Genomic DNA, 21,526 nt, shown 5'->3' on the forward strand with positions numbered 1-21,526 from the left:
GCGCAACTTAAAATGAAAATACCAGTTCCACAATAAACATTAATAATGTAAAATATCGATAAAAATCCTGGCGGCAGGGTATGCAATTGACGAACATGATGAGTATTGATTGAGCGCATCGCAGAGCACCGAACCCGCACCGCAGCGGCAGCGACGATCAATGCAGTACATTTTGCATAATTGATGTCCCATTTACGTCTACGGAACACTTATTCATATTCATGAATTTTACAAATTTTTCAATTTGTGCTGCCAGCAAGTGTATTTACAATACCTCCGTTTATTTTCACCTACACAATATCTGTAAAAGCCGGGTATGTGCGCGGATCGCCCTAAAGTAGGTATAATGGTCTCTAATGTGATATTTTGATGCTATACCGCCACCGGCGATTGCATTGCTCTTGCTGCAATCGTAACGACTTAGATTTCATTGCGGACGATTGTAGTTTGTTCTCTCAAACAATATTGTAGGAAAAATGCTTACTATGCAAAACATTTGGAAAATTTTACCGTGAATACGGTTTTTACATAAAAAAGTCGTCCACCGTTTTACAAAATCGGTTTAAAGGTAGCAACAGGCGGTCTTATCGCAATAAGCGATCTCTTCCAGCCTAATTATATCATAATATCAAGAATTTCTCACCAGTTAGTCAACTATTTTCTTAGAATCAAGTCGGAAGGAAGTAATTCCTACAGGTATTGTAAACTTATTAATCAGTAGTTATGTATGGTGTTATATGATGTATGAAATGGTGCTAAGTCTACATAACTTGGCAAGGGTGTTATAAATTTACAAACGATAACGGTAAAAAACTGTCCGAACCATAGAAAACCGTTCAAAAGGAAAAATAAAAAAAAACTGTAACAAAACTAATTCCCAGTAGCAGAGCCTTGGAGGTAATGGGAGATTGTAAAAGGAGGCAATAAAAGCTTAGTATTGTGTGAGAGTACCGCAGGGGACTCCGTATATTGTGTTCGGGTCCGCGGAGGGCCCCAAGAATCGTCTGACCACGGACGCGGTCAAATTGTACAGAAATGAAATTATCAAGGTACGCTGCCGATTTTCCGAACCAATGAATCAAGATCCAATTCCCTTTTGTAATAGAACATCGTCGCGAAACGCGCCCATGGAGTTACACTGCCCACTCAGTGGACGCTTAGGCCGCGATCACCGTGGAGCTTGCCGCGTGTTTTTGACTCCACAGTAAATGTTTGGATAATCTTGTTTATCATTATCACTATCACTACATAGTATAAAACAAAGTCGCTTCCCGCTGTCTGTCTGTCTGTCTGTATGCTTAGATCTTTAAAACTACGCAACGGATTTTAATGCGGTTTTTTTTATAAATAGAGTGATTCAAGAGGAAGGTTTATGTATAATTTGTTAACCCGTGCGAAGCCGGGGCGGGTCGCTAGTATTGCTTTAAACGGGAAAAAGTATTATACTCACTAAAATATTTTTAACTATACGCAACTTTCACTATGCTTTTTATACAAAACATAAATGTAAAGAAATCGAAAAACAAATAAATTAAAAAACAACTTTCAAAGATTACAAGTGAGTAATAACTATGTTTCTAGATACCTAGCACATTGATTAATTTTCTTTTGGGTATCAACCTCTGTTAACTATACATAGTATCCAATAGAGTTACCTTAAGAACGTCATTGGTCAACAAAAAAACGCCTCTTGCAGTAAATATTTAAAAGATAGATAAAAATGATATATTGTTTCAATAAAAATAATATTTTGTGTAACACTAAATTTAGTCCCATGCATTGTATCCATTGCGTGTAGAACTATTTTTCCCGGTACTTGTTCAATATACTTTATTGTATAAACAAAACCTGTTATTATTATATTGCTCTGAATATCAAGATGAAAATATCGTAATCCCATGGAATCGCAGCCTTAGTGCGTGTATAAAATGAACCGCAGGCAACTATTATCACATTCTTACTCAGTGTGTGTATCCGAGGGACGAACACAATGCTTGATAACGAATACGCTTGTAATATTTCCTAGTAAACTACTGACTATGGGATATTGATGGACCGTTTTCTATGTATATTGAACATTGTTAGGTTAGGTTAGTTATTAAACAATATTATTTTGTATAGACTAAGGGAATTAGATTCATATTTGAAAAAAAAACAATTAAAAGTTAAAATTATAAAACCTAACTGGCGCGTAACCCAATTAATTCATATAATAATAATTGTTATTTTGTAATAAATATATTTCATGCATTTTAATCCGTTTTCCTTCTTCTCATTTTATCAAATATTCTAAAACTGATAGGTAATTTAAGTGTGTAAGTACCTAACTATAGTAAGTTAATACATCGATAAATCCAAAAACGTAAACTTAGATGCAAATCGTAAATTACATTCAATTGCCGCGTCCTTTTTATTCATATCGAATGAAATGTCTACAAACATTCACGTTTTAGTAAGAATCTCCTCAGTCGTCCCGTAATCTGCGTCGAATTGACTTTTCCGCCGGAGAGCTGACGAGTCTTCGTCTGTAATATCCCATAAACGACCCGAACGTATTGGACCCGATGCTTGGAGGTTGATAAAATTTCGTTGATATTTGAATGCGTTATATTCTTTTCCGTTTATGGCCGACCGTCCCTCCCATATAAATACTAGCGCGCCCAGTGACAGTTTGTTAAAGCTGTCAACCTTTACTAATGATTTCTCCATAAACCCTCCACCCACAAAGTCTGCACAATTTAATAACGCCTAATAAACAAACTTCTTAAATTAGCTACCAAAGTTAATAAAATAACAAATCGAAAAATAAAACAATTTTCACGAAAGTTATAAACCTGCACAGATTTCCATATCTGCGCGAAGTTGGCACAAAGTAATTCCTCTGGTTTGGAGATAAATTTTACGTCATTTCCTGTCGCCTGGAACTCGGCAAAAATTATCAGGCATCGGCCCAGGCTTTGGGACCATTAAAAATTAATGAATAATGTTATCTGATAATGATTCTGGAGCGCTTAATTAAAGTTTTCTTTTTTGTCACTTTCCTCACTTTATAATCGCATGAATATCTTAATTATTTCATCCTGGGATAAGACTTCTTAAACCGAGCTTTTTTAAACTCGGTCCTAAAACAATTTTCCTGATAAGCACTGTTAAGTTGAAAATGATTATTATGTAGGTATTTATGTCACTGAAAATTCTGCATATATATACCCCCGGCAAATTATCTAGAATAGGGATGATGACACATGTTGAATTTTATAACAAAATCTAGTAAAATAGATAGCAAACGAGCAATTTATCACAATAATGTGGATATTAAAATAAAATATTGAAAAATTACAAAAATACAGGACCTGAAAGTTTCAAAATTTAAGTTTTTTTTAACTTCCAAAAACGATAAAAGTAAGGGTACCATTCGATTCCTTACATTTCATGCAATAAAATATTGTATAGCAACTATATATGTCGCAGTAAGATAGATAAAGCCGTTATATAGTTATAACCCTAGGGATATAATTATATGTCGTAACATAGTTATACGAAAGCGATTCATTACTATCTTACTAGGAATATAACTATAATACGGCTTTAGTTTAGTGATATAGTTATATTACCGGATTCAGTTTAGTGAAATAATTGTAGGTAGGAGTGCGGCGGTGCGGCGGAGGTATAGTTATATCCCTAGGGATATAGTTATATGCCGTATAATACGTATTATAATCATATTCCTAGTAAGATAGTAATATCTTACTAGGAATATGATTATAATACGGTATTTGACTAAACTATATGTAGGTATGTGATTAAATGGTTATAAATCTCCCAGGGAATCAAAGAAAACAGTAAGTATATTAGTTTTTATTTTTATTACAAAATCAACTTTGTTGGTTGCAATTAGTTGAACATAATCCAGTAATATAGTTCTATATTACTAAACTAGAAACGTATTATAGTTATATTCCTAGTAAGATATTACTATCTTACTAGGAATATGATTATAATACGTACTATACGGCATATAACTATATCCCCAGGGATATAACTAGACCTCCGCCGCACCGCCGCACTCCTACCTACAATTACTATCTTACTAGGAATATGATTATAATACGTACTATACGGCATATTAGTCTGGAGTTAAATTAAACACAAGTCGTCTCCTTCACGATTTTCGTAGACATCTCTTCTAAATACCTAAAACTGGTATGGATGTGTTCCTCGTGGTCTCTAGAATACGAATTGACCGGTTTTAGTTTATGGAGTGGGGGACGTGTCGATAAAAAGGGGGGGAATGTGGGCGGCCGACCAGCATTGATATTTGTTCACATCTTGAGTCCTATGGGACCGATCGGTTCGTTTCAGGTGTCGTTTGAAGGAGTATTAAACGTGCTATTATTGCTTCATAATAACTGTAGTCATAACTGTAGTCGTTTAGAAAATATTTTAAAATATATGATTTTTTACCGTGCATGGATGGCATAAGTACTGACAAAACATGCGTCTAACTCAATAAATTATAACTTTACCGCAATTAATGTTATTACAAAATATACGAGAAATTTCATTAGCTTTCTAAAAATATAAGGTTTATTGGTGTATGGTATTATATAACCATGTAATGATGAATTTTGTTCAGCATGGGTCACTACGCACCGTCACGTAAATGGCGGGCGACCGACCCCAACTGTTCATTGTTTCTCGGGTTCTATTTTACTGATCAATTGGTGATGGATACCATTAGAAAGAATGTTAAATGTACAATAATTGGTTTCTAATAACCGTAGTCATAACTGTAGTCATTTACAAAATAATTGAAAATATATGATTTTTACCGTGCATGGACATAAGTACTGGTAAAACATGCTTCTAACTCAATAGATTATAACATTACCGCAATAAATATTTTCAAAATATACGGGAAATTTTATGAGCTATCCAAAAATATAAGTTTTATTGCTTTATAATGTTGTATAACTAAGTAATCATGAATTTTGTTCAGCATGGGTACTGTGCACCGTCACGTAAATGGAGCCCGGCCATCGTTGAGTTTTCATTATATTTCAGGTTCTATTTTTCTGATACATGGTGGATACCATTTGCAAGCATATTAAATTTTCTGTGAATACTCGATTGTTTGAAATCTGAGGCCCAAAATAACCATTTTAAAAATATTAAAGAAAATGTTTAATTTTTACCTTAGAGGTTTGCTTAGTGACTGAAATAATTTGAGAAAGAGACAATGTAGTAAATATAGCGTGAAATTTTTAGAGTAAAATCAGCAAACTATTTATTAACTTTCCAAAAATATTGTTTAGTTACCGTACAACTATAAACATATATGTAGGTATGCCAGGACCAATTTCGCCAAGCAAGCAAACACACGGCGCGGCGAGCGCCTGGTAGACCAGCAGCAGTCTATTATTGTTTGACAGTACATTTTATAATGTAGGTATCCAAAATGATAAAATATCGATATAAATGATGGTTTGTTTGTTTTGTTTTTTTATCACAGGAAACGTAAGTATATTTTGACTCTTTTGACAAAAGCCCAGTTCTAGGTTCATAACATCGTTAAGTTCGTAGCTTTCATGATTGCAAAACCACTGCATATGAAGTACTTAATATCTGTGTTGTTATTTGACTCACGCGTCTACACGTAAAACGTTTTCAAACCCACTCCGTAGTTAATAATTTAAAATCACCTTTTTAGTGAGATCTGAGGCTTGTGGCGTTAAAGAGATATTTGTCGCCGCACGCTCCAGGATGCAAAATAAGTGACTACTATTTGAGTAGCAGCGTATGTCCACATAATAACTATCCGTGAAGTCCGGTTTTAAGTATAGTAATAGTAAGACAAGGTCAATATTGAGTAAACTATCTATATTATATTTATTTACTATTTTATTTTACGGTCTAATTTATAGTTTTTGCTTACCTATTGATTCATTGGCGTTTGGCATTGTAGTTTTAGCTTGTAAGTATGACTCTATTGACAGTTATAAGATGTACTACGGTATTTAAATAACGCTCGTCTGTAACTACATGATCTTAGATCTATAATAGCGACTCATAACTTCTCTGTTCGACTGTAAGTCATACAAGAGAGTTAAGTAGCTAAGTAGTTAAGTAGAAGGCTTTATCACACGTTTAGAACCTTAAGTGCAAATTGCAGATTATTACTCATATAGATGTTAAGGTTGTTCAATTCACTTTGAGCTATAAGCTATAATACTAGCAGCTTAACATGCAATATAGCGCCCAAAACAGCTACTGTAGATCTTAAATCTTTAGATGAACCTTTTAAACACTTTTATCTCACCGAGCCTGTAAACTGTAAACTAAGACTATAGATGTAGCTATTCTAGAGCCAGGCTGTCTTTAGGTAAGAAAATAGGTGCTAAGTGTCGCCTAATTGTTTGTTGGGATTTATATGACGGTGCGCAGTGACCCATGCTGAACAAAATTCATTATTACTTGGTTATATAATATCTTACACCAATAAATCTTATGTTTTTGGAAAGATAATGAAATGTCTCGTATATTTTGTAAATACATTAATTGCGATAAAGTTATAATTTATTAAGTTAGAACCATGTTTTAGCAGTACTTATGTGCATGCACGGTAAAAAATCATGTTTTCAATTATTTTGAAAATGACTAAAGTTATGACTACAGTTATTGAAAACCAATTATAGTACGTTTAATATTCTTTCAAATGGTATCTATCACGAACTGATCAATAAAATAAAACCCGAGAAATAATGAAAAGTTGACGCCGATCGCCTGCCATTTACGTGACGGCGCTTAGTGACCCATGTTGAACAAAATTCGTAATTACTTGGTTATATAATATCATACACCAATAAAACTTATATTTTTGGAAAGCTAATGAAATTTCACGTACATTTTGTGAGAATATTATTGGAGTAAAGTTATAATTTATTGAGTTAGACGCATATTTTATCAGTACTTATGCCATCCATGCACGGTAAAAAAATCAAATATTTTAAAATATTTTGTAAATTACTAAAGTTATGACTACGGCTATTAGAAACCATTTATTGTACGTTTAATAACCTTTCAAATGGTACCTATCAGCAATTGATCAATAAAATAGAACCCGAGAAATAATGAAAAGTTTACGTCGGTCGCCCGCCATTTACGTGACGGTGCGTAGTGACCCATACTGAACAAAATTCGTTATTAATTGGTTATATAATATCATACGCCAATAAAACTTATGTTTTTGGTAAGCTAATGAAATGTCTCGTATATTTTGTAATAAAATAATTGCGGTATTGTTGTAATTTATTGAGTTAGGCGCATATTTAATCAGTACTTATGCCATCCATGCACGGTATAAAATCAAATATTTTAAAATATTTTGTAAACTACTACAGTTATGACTACGGTTATTATGAAACAATAATAGCACGTTTAATACTCTTTCAAACGACACCTCACACGAACCGATCGGTCTCATAGGACTCAAGATGTGAACAAATATCAATAATGGTCGGCCGCCATCTTTGCCCCCCTTTTTTTCGACCCGTCCCCCACTCCATAAACTAAAACCGGTCATTTCGTATTCTAGAGATCACGAGGAACACATCCATACCAGTTTTAGGTATTTAGAAGAGATGTCGACGACTTTTCTCGAAACAGGCCGATTTCCACCTGTCTATATAACTATATCCCTAGGGATATACTATACCTCCGCCGCACCGCTGCACTCCTACCTACAATTATTTCACTAAACTGAATCCAGTAATATAACTATATCACTAAACTAAAGACGTGTTATAGTTATATTCCTAGTAAGATAGTAATGAATCGCTTTCGTATAACTATGTTACGACATATAATTATATCCCTAGGGTTATAACTATATAACGGCTTTATCTATCTTACTGCGACATATACATAAACGCAATATTTCACCGACAAAAACGCAATTTTCTTGTTTTGTCCATACTACAAGATGGGCGATGACGTCACGGCCCTTGGCCGTTTTGTATAGGGCGTTTCGCGAGTGAAGTGCGACTGTCGGCCTATGACTACAATTTCTGACTTTTGTGTTACTTTAATGCAATGGGTCCCATATAGACATTTGATCCTAAAAACAAACCCGATCGATTGATACCATAAAAAAAATTAGTCATGTAGCCTATTGTATTGTTACTATAGGTACTGTATATTCCTTAACGAGTAAGTATAAGGTTGATACGATTGTGTAACCGCCGGGTATTGATTGGTCGTCAGACAGTCGACTAACAACAAACCTCATGCTATTTTTAGTGCATTGCGCTATGAATAAGATTCGATTTTTAGGGTTCCGTACCTAAAAGGTAAAAACGGGACCCTATTACTAAGACTCCGCTGTCCGTCCGTCCGTCCGTCCGTCCGTCTGTCACCAGGCTGTACTCACGAACCGATGATAGCTAGACAGTTGAAATTTTCACAGATGATGTATTTCTGTTGCCGCTATAACAACAAATACTAAAAACAGAATAAAATAAAGATTTAAGTGGGGCTCCCATACAACAAACGTGATTTTTGACCGAAGTTAAGCAACGTCGGGCGGGGTCAGTACTTGGATGGGTTATCGTTTTTTTGCTTGTTTTGCTCTATTTTTTGTTGATAGTGCGGAACCCTCCGTGCGCGAGTCCGACTCGCACTTGGCCGGTTTTTTTATTAACCCTTATCGTACCTACTACAAAAGAATCGCTATGTGTGGTAGGAAAAGGCAAAACGCGAAGCAAATATAAAGAATTTAGATCAAAAAGAGCGAAACATTTGGGAAATCGCGATAACATCATTCAAAGGATGAGGAATGGAGAGCTTTATACGCCTTTGAGTGAGTAAAAATGAATATTTGCGGATCTACATACCGAAGCAGGGGAGATGTAAGCGTAACTCCTTGAAGTTGGTGTAGTGTTGGATTTCGACAAAGTCCAATCCATTTGTGTATCAAAATATAATTTGATAAGAAGTTGCCCTGAGTTTACGTTACCTAAACAATTTCCATTCGTAAGTGAACATAATACGTGATACCTGGCTCCTGTTACATTCTTTGTTTGTTTATATTATTATAGTAATAGTGATAAAATAAAATAATAACATATTATGCCTCAAGGGCCTATTTTAGATTTAAGCTAGTTTTTAATTTCTTTTAGTAATACCACTGTATATATCTTGTTTGTAAATAATAGATTATTATTTAAAACATATTTATGTAATTTATTAAATGGTTAAAAATAATAATTTAAGTATATGTTAAAGCCGCATCAATAACATATTTACGTAGAACCTTACTGTACAACTATAATACGTAACGTAACAATTATAGGTACATATTAAGGTATTTGCATAAACCGTTCCCCGGACTGTAAAATTAAATTGTTCAAAAACAAACAAATATTTATTAACGACTACACGTGTACCGAGTGTAAACTATTATAGTTATGTTCCGTGCTGGCAAAAAATCCGGCCATGCATGCTAAAGGTGAGGGGCAGGTAATTGCTGGCAATTTGTAATAGCCGTGTGATCGCAGGGCGGAATGCCGGCGCTAAACTCCACTATTAATTTCGTACATTTGATTAACGAAACTACTTGTTATGCTAATGAACGCTGCGAAAGAATGCACGCTAACGTGTTAACACGACGCCTTGTCGACACGTTGTCGTGTTTGCAATATTTTCGCTTGCCATGTAATTGCTGCTTAGAGCTAATTTTCAATCTGAATTAACTCAGTCAAAGTTATCAACGCCATTATATTTACATCGAGTGACTATAAATTCAGAATTGTAACTCTTTAATCATTTATTTACAAACAAGATATATACAGTGGTATTACTAAAAGAAATTAAAAACTAGCTTAAATCTAAAATAGGCCCTTGAGGCATTGTACCAAGGATGCTGGCGACATTTCCTCGCTGTACCGCAATGCTGATACGTTGTGCGAGGTAGCTGCCAGCTCTTCGGTCACCAGTTACGTCAACCAGACGCTTCGCGATTTCTGCGAACAACATATATGCGCGCTGGGACCCCATGGACCTACTCTTTAATTAATATCTATAGCTAATAATATCTTATAGGTACAAAAAGATCTACATTTTTTTTTATATTCACTCGGCGACTTTTTCCAGCATTTTCGGGTTATAAATTAATAAAAAACTTTTACGACATACTCTGTGCTTGCAACTTTCCGTCTCTTAAGTGTAAAAGTAGTAAAACGTAACGTCAGAGTTATGTGTAACTTTGTGTCAACTTTATTAGTGTGTGTCGTATAAAGTGCAACAAGTGCATAAGTGGGAATTCATTTTTAAGGCGTAGTGCACATGCTAAGATTATCCTACAGAACGTATTCTCAGTAAAATATACAGGTACTAATATAATTTTATCTGTTCGTGCATTAATTCTGTAATTAGAGAATCAAAGACCCTGCTGTGTATTTATTTATGAACAATGCTCATATAAGAACTCTGCGTTTGAATAAAGAATAATCTAACATGAAACATTGACATTTACAATATTATTATTGAATTAGATTATAATTGAAAACATCCATAACTTAAGAACACATTTTACGCCAATCAATTAACCCAAGTAGAGTTAATACCGATTAAAGTACAAAATATGCATATTACACACCTTTAACATCTCTTTACATATAAACGTGTGAAACATAAAATTGTAAACTAACTATCATTTTAAACTAAATCCAATTTGTTCTGCAATTACGTGAAGCGCGAACCGGCAGTGACACGTATAGTGATGTCACTGCAGTGATAACATCGCGGCGAGGTGTTAATGGCTGATGGCTATCATAACACGATTTAGCGGCGATTGTTTACATTCGCCGCGACGGCGGGAGGGTTGAGCCACGGCGGTGCTTTGATAGCGCCGTGACGTGAGCGCTATAAGCTATCTTAAGGTACCTAAGCGATTTGCTTGCCTGGTTGCCTATTACACGAGCTTTAATGGTCTCTGAAATAAATACACGTTTTAATAGGCGTGTTATTGTTGAATGTTTGGTGAAATAAAAAAAAGCAACATCGCATCGAGTCACATGTCAAAACTTCGCACTAAATTTTAAAGGAAAAGTTGTGAAAATTATCATTATTAGTTTTATACCTACTGTCCTACTCTCGTTATAGAAGAGGGTTGAACTTTTGCCTAACGCTTTGCCGATGCGGATCTCGGAAACTTCAAAGTTGTGTTCTTTGAATTTCATAGAAAATTATATAGGGTAGGGTATACCTATGGGATCCAAAAAGCAACTGGTAAGTAAATATCACATTTATTATACAAAAGATACGAGATGTCATTGTTTGGAGCCAGAGTTTAAGCGTAGCAATAGCTTCCCATACGTTTGCAGTAATGGTTCTGGCTAACAAAACGAGTTGCACCAAAACAGAAATGCGTCGAGTTAGTTGTAAATAGTAAGAAAATGTAACTAAGAATATACCTATAAATTAAGATGTTAAGATTGTACAAAACATAAAATTATTACATGTAAATACCTACATAAACTATCAATTATATACACAAATATAGAAATAAATACATATTACTTACAATCCATTACATTAGGGTAGGAACATTAATTGCATGTAACAATACGCAGATAAGTATTTATAACGGGTTAGCATTGATTGACTAGCACGTTATCTTTTCGCGGATAAGCAAAGTAATATTTTGGTTTTAATTACTTACAGTTCGATGTATTGTGCGTTGAGTGAACAGTCAGCATTTATAGCAGCAGATGAAACAACTCGCCAAAACTATCTGCTCATATATCTTTACAGTTCACATTAAATGTTTCTGTGACAGTCTAATTGTTCTACATATAGATAGATATAATTATATCTCTTTTTGTTAAGTTATAAGAGAATAGTGTCCGATTTGCTACTTTTGTAGCTGATTGTACTACTCTAAATCATGTACAGTGAGCTGCGAAATCGCATGGAGAAATTATGAATTAATTCATTGAGAAAGTTGCTATGCACTTTTAAGTACGCCTGATGGTACAAACCGTACTACCTTTAATTGGTTGCTGTATAATTATTTTTAATCGGATCTTTTAACAAAATATCAAATAACATTTTGAATATCAGCTGCTATAATAGCTTTCAAATAATCACCATACTGCATTCCATGTCAAAATAAAAAGATTTAATATATCAAATACAGCCACTGTAAAGTGGATGGCGCAGTAATGACGCGTTTCGCCGCGTCAATAGTTGGTTTGACGCGTTTAGTGCATGGTTTTAGTAAATTACGTGGTTCACTAATTAAAGAGACGATTGACCGCTTATTAATCACGTTTATTGTCTCATTACCGTGACTTTGTGGACAGTTTTGTAATTAACCGTTGTATTCATTACGTCATTAAAATTGGCTTAGTGTAATATAATATTTAGTAGTTTATTTTCACGTGTCGCAGAACATGGATAAAATGTATAATTCGTAATAAATCGTAATTATGTGCCTGGGGTCCTCTTGGCACCCAGTTAAAAAAATAGGGTATTTCGACCTAGGGCTGTAATGTGCATGTCATTATTACAACAATGTAGAAAATTGAATGTATAAACGCACTGTACTTACATTAAGTATGTCCTATGTAGGTACTAATCAATGTCATAATATGAGTAACTCAAAATCATATTAGATTCATTCGTGTTGGAACATTCGTGATTCGATATCGATTCGATCTCAGGACAGACGGTTCGGCTGAAAACTTTCGAACACGGAAGGGCATCGAACACGCTAACCGTTATCAGCATGGAAATCGGGCGCTATAGGTGTTATATATGATCCCAAATAACAGGGATTCTACCGCAAATGGTATCAAAACTCCTTGTAGTTTAAGATAAACAGCTTCTTATTCAATAAATAGTACATACAGGATGACATCGAACGCTGGCTTTGCGAGAAAACTCTTTGCCTTTGATATTGTGCGTTCGATATAGCCATGGGAAATAAGGATGATGACACATGTTGAATTTTATAACAAAGTCTAGTAAAATTAATAGCAAATGAGCATTTTATCACAATATTGTGGATATTAAAAAAATATATGGAAATAATACAAAAAATACAGCACCTCAAAATTAAAGTTTTTTTTTTTAACTTTCAAAAACGAAATAAGTAAGGATACCATTCGATTCCTCACATTTTATCCAAAAAAAGATTGTATAGCAACTATATACATAAACGCAATATTTCACCGACAGAAATGCAATTTTCTTGTTTTGTTCATACTTCAAGATGCGATCTCAGTGACCTTGACGTCACGTCGTCGTTCACATAGCGATTTGTTAGGGGCGTTTCGCGAGTGAAGTACGACTGTCGGACTTTGACTATCATATTTGACATTTGTATTGCTTTAATGCTTTAATCCCATATATACCTTTGATCCTAAAAACAAACCTGATTGATTGATACCATAAATGAAAACGAGTCATCTAGCCTATTGTTGTTACGCACGTTGTCAAACAGGTTGCGCTGCTATTATGTGGGCCTATGAGTTGCATAAAAAATCTGTGCATGGGATTAAAAATAAAATATTTATAATTGTAACACGGAAAATTTATAAAATAAACAAAATGAACTGGAATAAGACTAGGAATTTCACTACATAAATAACACTAATTGACAACGCTAGATGTGAAATACTTAACAGTTACGTGAACTCATAAAGTTAATTGGTTGAACGTTCAACATTATTTATTCCGTTCAGTTTAAAACGGGCCTGTCTCATCAAAGAGTGGCAAGTGATTTTATGCATTAATTAAGTTCACAGAATCAGACTTACAATTACACGAACTCTTATAAACAAACTTGATTGCTTTACAAAAACTCAAATAACTAAGGCAGTGTCTCAAGTAGAGGTTCATTTAAATATCAAAGACGAAATTCAAATTACGCCGTTTACAATAAAGGCTCAGTCGGTACGGGATTACGGGCCGATGTAAATTTCCGATACTCATTTTGAGGATAGGGTTCAGATGTAAGTCACGATCGTGAGGAGCTGGAGCCCGCTGATCCCGGAAAAGGTCATAAAGTGTATTTTCATCACACTCGCTCAGTAAATGTGGAATTGCACGCAGGCTTAGCGGGAGTAATAGAAAAAGCGTTTTCCCTAGGGAGTAATGAAGTTTCTAGTACCATAATTAACAGTGTTGCGGCTCCTACCAACGAAGGGGAAGCGGGGACCGTACACCACTAAACCAGTTGGCCCATCAGCCGCGCCCCCCGCCGTCTCTATAGACGCCTAGCGAGCCATTAGGCTCTGAGATACACGCTCATGTGCGCGTCACACACGCAAAATATATTTTACATACAATGTAATCTTAAGTACCTCTGTGGAACCAGAATTAGAAGCTTTTTAAGTATCTGCGACTTTTATTTAATACTCAAGACATCCAAGCTTGAACATGGTGACCCATCGACGTGATTAATACGCAACGATTGCTTCTGCCCGAGTCGAACGGAATTTCTACGTGTGAAGAGAGCAAAGGTCACGACAGCTACAACGTGGCAGAAATTGGACATCCCGGCGTCAACGCAGTATTCTGGACTTACGACGCCTATTGTTCCTATCTACGACGCCAGTTGAACTGTACAAATATATATTCGGAGATTTACGACGCCATTTTGGAAGCTGCAGACACCCTTACTTCAAGCCCGCCGCCGGTCAGAACTACGCCGCCGCAGCCAAGGTTTAGCAAGGGAAGTGCACCATTCCTTCATATTTCCTATTTTTCTGCTCGTACTATCCTCCATCTACTTGACTATTTAGCTTTGCCATCTTCACCCTTTGCCGTGCTTAAGTTTAATTGTATGCCATTTTATTGCACTAGTGACGTAAACATTTTTTAGCACGTATCCTCATTTAATAGCTAGTGTCAGTGAAATAATCTGATCGCTGCTTTATAGCCAAACTTAAAACCTATAGTCTTTCACGACAATTTAAGAACTTAAAACTATTAAAGAACAGAACGCTTATTTGAGTGACATTCTTATTAGTTAATTTCTTCAACTTAATTTAAACATTCCGTTATTTCATAAAGCATACTCCCACTTTGTGCTATATAGAATACTGTCTAGCGATTTTACTAATTACGCACAGTTAAATCTCAACGCAAAAAATTCCATTGCATTCCATAGTAACACAAGTGTTCACCGTGTTTCAGATAAGAACCGGTCGCATCGCTCCCGGCAACAGCCACTACTCAGCTGCAGCTGCGGTGCGTTTTCCGCTGACTCCTGCATTCCGCATAGCACTGTTGCCGACCGAGCCAACCACTGTGACTGTGAACATAGGCCGGAAAAATTTACGTATTTATTCCAATATTTTATTTTTGATTTCTCATTTCCTCATTCGCTGTTTTTAATTGAAATCGGATCTTTTTCATATAATGGCTACGTTGATTCCTACTAGAACGTCCATTAAGGGGCGTATTACTAAATTTAAAAATTACATTGTGGAATTGAATGCTCAGGAAAATATTTCCTCGAAAGATGTAGACGAACTTTCGTTGAAGTTGGATCGTTTTCGTAATATGTTCACACAATTCGACCAGATCCAAACTCAAATAGAAATTGCGACTACATCTGATATGCAGTCCGAAATTGACATAAGAGAAGAGATGGAAAATGATTTTATTTCTCTTATTGCAACGGCGCAGAAAATTATTGATAAGATAGCCGAAAGATCTGATTTCGCCAGCGTAAAGTCTGAAGTTCAAAGTAACTGTGGTCATGACAATGTATGCAACGGTTTAAATTTTCGTTTGCCTGTGATTAAAATCGCTAGTTTCGATGGTTCGTATTTTAAATGGCTCGAATTTAGAGACACATTTGATTCACTCATTCACAGTTCCGACCACATCAAGCCGATTCACAAATTTCACTATCTAAATTCTTATTTGGACGGTGAAGCGGCTCAGGTGATAAGTAATTTAGAAGTGTCGGACAATAATTACGCTGAGGCATGGCGTCTACTCTGCGAGAGATATGACAACAAAAAACAGCTGATTAGCAACCATTTAAACTCATTGTTTAACTTACAACAGATTGGTCGCGAATCGGCAAAGTCCTTGCGCTATTTAGTGGATCATGTGTCCAAAAACCTACGGGCTTTAAATACGTTGGGCCAGCCCACTGATAAGTGGGACACGCTTCTTATACATATGGTCGCGAATAAACTTGATAGTAATACGAGTTTAAAATGGGAGGAATTTAAAAGTAATTCATTTTCAAATGACGTTATGCCGTCATTGGCCGATTTTAATCGCTTTTTAAAGGGACGTGCGGATGTTTTGGAATCGGTTCAGCGTAATAAATCTGATAAGCCTATCACTAATAATAATAATAAACGCGAACCTATTGCCTCGCCTCATAATAAACGCGAGAAGTCTAGCACCAAATGTTTTGCGGTTTCAGCCACTCCTGCTGCTTCGGCCTCGGCCTCTCCTCCTGCCTGTGTGTTCTGCAGCGGCGAGCACCGGATTTACGATTGCTCGTCATTCCTGTCCCTGCCAGTTGAAGACCGGATCTCCGGAGCGTCAAGGTTACGCCTTTGTCTCAACTGTTTGCGGAAGGGGCACACTTCTCATCGCTGCAGAGTAGCTCCGTGTCACACTTGTAAGAAGCGCCATAATACTTTGTTGCATAGGGAGACTCCTCAGGTTGCCGCTGCGCCCGTAGATGCGCCTCCGCCGCGTTCGGAGCCCGAGCTCGGGCTGTCGTCGAATGTGACCGTGTCGCGCTCAAATCAAATACTCTTGCCTACCGCGTACATAGACATATATAGCCCGGCTATTAATGATTATGTAACAGCGCGCGCGTTTTTAGATTGCGGAAGCATGCCTTCTATTGTTACAAGCAGTTTTAAACAGAAATTGCAACTCGCACCGCTGCCCAGTAATTCCAAGCTTTTCGGATTGTCCGACGTTCCTATATCTAGTAATCCGGAGCGCTGCTTTGTGCAAATTCGGTCTAAACATGATAAAAAATCTAAATTCGATATCGCATGTTTAGCGCTGCCTGTAATTAATAGCACTTTGCCACTAGAGTATGTCGATGTGTCGAGCGTCCAGTGGCCACGTAATAAAACGCTCGCTGATCCTAATTTTAATCAGCCCGGACCTGTAGATATTTTACTTGGCGGTGACGTTTTTTGGAGTCTGGTTGAAGGTCAGCAAATTGACATAGGGCACGATTCGCTTGTTTTGCGCAAATCGAAACTAGGTTGGTTAGTGGTAAGTAAGTACAATGCATTTTCAATGTTAAACGATAAGTCGTTCAATTCCTCTTTACAATGCAATCACTTGTACACAAGTGATAATCTTGACGACTCGCTTACCAAATTCTGGCAGCTGGAGCAGGTGCCCCAACCTAGTCAACCGTTTACCGATTTAGAGGCGGAATGTGAGCAACACTTTGTCACTCACACTTATCGTGACGATAACGGTAGGTTTCACGTGCGTTTGCCATTAGTTACGGAACCCGATTGTTTAGGGGATTCGTATCGATTTGCTAAAAAACGGTTCTTTGCATTAGAGAAACGATTCAAACGCAACCCTGATTTGAAAACAGCTTACCAGCAATTTATAAATGAATATGCCGAATTAGGCCATCTCTCTGTGTCCGATTCTGACATTCCGGATCCTTCTTTTTTTGTGTCACATCATTCTGTGCAAAAGCCCTCCAGCGAATCTACAAAATTAAGGGTCGTTTTCAATGGCAGTGCCCCCACTACGTCTGGCTATTCTATAAACGACCTACAGATGGTTGGGCCGACGATCCAAGATTCGTTGTTTAACATTCTTCTGAGGTTTCGTACTTACAAATATGTTTTAACTGGGGATGTCGCTAAGATGTATCGGCAGGTCCTGGTTCAGGAATGCGACCGCGATTTACAATTAATCCTCTGGCGCTCCAATGAGAACGAGCCTTTAAAAACTTTAAGGCTTAACACGGTCACTTACGGATTTTCAAGTGCTAGTTTTTTGAGTACACGCTGTTTGTGGCAGTTGGGCGAGGAATGTGCAGATGAAAAAATTAAGACCATCATTCAAAATGATTTTTTAGTTGACGATTTATTAACGGGATCAGACACAGAGGAGAAATTGCGTTATATTAAAGAGTCGGTTGAGCGTGCGCTGGCAGCTGGTTGTTTTCCCTTGCGCAAATATCGCACAAATTTACCGTCAATTTTGCATGACTCACAAAACGATAGTGTAGGTGAAAATAAAGGCAGCTTGATCATTAGCTCGTCGTCGCACACGCTAGGAGTGGGCTGGGACTCTGAGGCAGATGTCATTCATTTTCCTACTCAATACTCTGCCAAGGACGGCCACCCTACGAAACGTTCAATTTTATCGGACTCGTGTAAAATATTTGATCCCCTAGGCCTCTTGTGTTTGCTGACGATTATACCTAAGGTTTTAATTCAAAAATTATGGATTGAAAAAATCGACTGGGATGTTCCCGTGCCGAGTTACATAAACGAGTCTTGGCAGGACTTTGTTAACGGGTTAGCGTCTTTAACTTCGCTCCAAATACCTCGTAATGTACTTTGCGACTCGCCGACGCATATCGAGATGCACGTCTTTTGTGATGCAAGCTCAGTTGCATACGCGGCCTGTATTTATTTAAAGTCCACTAATGAGAAGGGCGATGTTGTAGTCAGGTTGCTGTGCGCCAAGGCCAAGGTCGCGCCGGTCCAGGCTACGACTATTCCGCGATTGGAATTATGCGCTTGCCTTCTAGGCGCGCAGCTCGCGTCAGCTGTTTCTAAGACGTTGCGCTGCCAGATTGCGCAGAAATTTTATTGGACTGACTCGTCAATTGTAATCGCATGGCTTAAAACTAATCAAACCAAATTAAAAACGTTTGTTGCCAATCGCGTGGCTCATATTTTAGAACTCACCGATGGCAGTGAGTTTCGTCACGTTCCAACCGCGTTAAATCCGGCTGACTACCCATCTAGAGGGGTCGAAGCGCGTCGCTTACCTGATTTGCACATGTGGTGGACCGGGCCATCATTCTTATACGAGCCACAAAATAACTGGCCTCAGTTTTCCGCAAACTCGGAACTCGATTTACCCGAGCTAAAGGTTAACGTCGCGATTACTGACGACTCGCAAAAAACCAATGTTATTGATTTCGATCGATATTCGAAACTTACACATTTACAACGTGCGGTAGCTTATATGCTTAGGTTTGCGCATAACTGCCGCCCTTCATCCAATAAAACTACGGGTGTGCTACAACCTGAGGAGCTCGAGGTTTCGTTTAAAAAACTGGTCGCTTTGTCACAACAGGCTAGTTTCCCCCTTGAATTGAATTTGTTTCGTGACAAGCAACCTCTAGGCCCTAAAAGCCCTATTTTATCATTGAACCCATTTTACGATGAAGATGACAAGCTTCTCAGAGTTGGTGGACGTCTGTCCTCGTCGTTTTATCCATTTGACAAACGCCACCCAATGTTGTTACACTCTAAACATAGATTGACTAGATTGCTGTTTCAACAGGAACACATCCGTCTCCTGCACGCTCCTCCTCAGCTGCTTCTAGCCGCCGTTCGCGAGACGGTATGGCCCGTATCGGGGCGCACGCTTGCGCGTACCGTATCGCAGCAATGCGTGACCTGTCGCCGTGCAGCTGGCAACACTTCTGCTCCTTTGATGGGCGCTCTGCCTTCTCAGCGCGTAACGCCTGATTTTCCTTTCATTAGTGTCGGCGTAGACTTCGCTGGGCCCTTTATGATTACAGACAGGCATGGCAGAGGTTGCAAAATAACAAAGTGCTATTTAGCTATATTTGTTTGTTTCCGGTACAAATGTTTGCATTTAGAGGCAGTAAGCACGCTGTCGACGGATTCGTTCATACTTTCGCTGCGACGTTTTATCTCTCGTAGAGGGCGACCTCGCGAAATATTCTGCGATAATGGACGTAATTTTGTAGGAGCGGCCAAGGAAATTAGCGATTACCTTACTTCAAACTCAGACACGGTTTGCAATTTTGCAGCAAATGAGGGAATACAATTTAAATTCCAACCGGCATATGCTCCTCACTTTGGTGGTTTGTGGGAAGCAGGAGTCAAATCGGCAAAATTTCACCTCAATCGTATATTAGGTAACGCTCATTTAACCTATGAAGAATTGGCAACTCTCTTTAGTCAGGTAGAATCTATCCTTAACAGTCGTCCTTTATGTCCTTTGTCGTCCTCACCAAACGATTTCCAACCCTTAACCCCAGGTCACTTCATCATCGGCCGCGCGCTCACTTCGTTGCCGTCGCCCCACCTCGCGGATATAAATCCAAACCGTTTAGATAGGTTTCAGAGGCTCGAGGCATTAAGACAGCACTTCTGGCGGCGCTGGCAATTGGAATACGTCTGCGAGCTCCAACAACGGACGAAGTGGCGTGTTCCAGGACGAGATCTTCAACTGGGTGACCTGGTCCTCATCAAGGAAGAGAATACTCCTCCCCTACACTGGCGGCTTGGACGAATCGCCAAATTGTTTCCTGGCGCCGACGGGATTTCGCGAGTGGCCGAAGTTGCCACAGTAACGGGCACTTATAAACGAGGTGTGAAGTACCTCTGCCCACTGCTGGACGACACTCATGAAGCCTTGAAGGCTGACGCCTCCAAGGGCCCCCAGGATGTTGCGGCTCCTACCAACGAAGGGGAAGCGGGGACCGTACACCACTAAACCAGTTGGCCCATCAGCCGCGCCCCCCGCCGTCTCTATAGACGCCTAGCGAGCCATTAGGCTCTGAGATACACGCTCATGTGCGCGTCACACACGCAAAATATATTTTACATACAATGTAATCTTAAGTACCTCTGTGGAACCAGAATTAGAAGCTTTTTAAGTATCTGCGACTTTTATTTAATACTCAAGACATCCAAGCTTGAACGCTTTTTTTGTCTTTATACTTCATTTTTGTTAGATGTGATGAAAAACATTGTGTGTAACTCGGGGCGTAATAATATTGCAAACTCGAGTCTATAAATCGCTCCGGCAAGCCGTCTCGATTTAACTTACTCTCGTTTACAATATTTAACTTACGCCCCATGTTGTACAATGTACTATTGTTAGCGCTACTCCAGATGCGCAATGTTTCGTTACACCTAAGTGATATTCCTTTCTTATATTTAGGGCTAGCGACCCGCCGCGACTTCGCACGGGTTAATAAATTATACATAACCCTTCCTCTTGAATCACTCTATTTAAAAAAAAACGCATCAAAATCCGTTGCGTAGTTTTAAAGATCTAAGCATACATAGGGACAGACAGCGGGAAGCGACTTTGTTTTATACTATGTAGTGATTCTTAAGAACAATAATAATTAAGTGATTATTATGCATAGGTATGTTGTCACACGCAAGATTAATAATAACAACATTTAATTTTAAATTGTTATTTCCTTCGACAGCGTTCTAATTCGCTGCGCCCGAAAGGACTAACACAAGTTGTATTTCAATTTTCAAAACTCTACCCA

The 21,526-nt window shown here is 37.9% G+C and overlaps 2 protein-coding genes across 6 annotated transcripts in view; both read left to right on the forward strand.

The window, feature by feature from the left end:
• The window catches only part of LOC134648953 (RNA-binding protein Musashi homolog Rbp6), a 574,404-nt gene that overhangs the window by 216,596 nt on the left and 336,282 nt on the right, over positions 1-21,526 (forward strand). The gene's annotated exons all lie outside the window — the stretch shown is intronic.
• On the forward strand, positions 17,338-20,825 carry LOC134648909 (uncharacterized). Its single transcript, XM_063503506.1, has one exon. The coding sequence runs from the start codon at positions 17,800-17,802 to the stop codon at positions 20,731-20,733; it is 2,934 nt and encodes a 977-aa protein (XP_063359576.1). The 5' UTR covers positions 17,338-17,799; the 3' UTR covers positions 20,734-20,825.

This window comes from Cydia amplana, chromosome 6 (assembly GCF_948474715.1).
Source record: "Cydia amplana chromosome 6, ilCydAmpl1.1, whole genome shotgun sequence".
Classification (NCBI taxonomy): Eukaryota; Metazoa; Arthropoda; class Insecta; order Lepidoptera; family Tortricidae; genus Cydia; species Cydia amplana.

What these genes read in the sequence shown, in the direction of transcription:
- LOC134648909 (XM_063503506.1), top strand. Translation starts at nt 17,800, where the DNA reads ATGGTTGGGCCGACGATCCAAGATTCGTTGTTTAACATTCTTCTGAGG.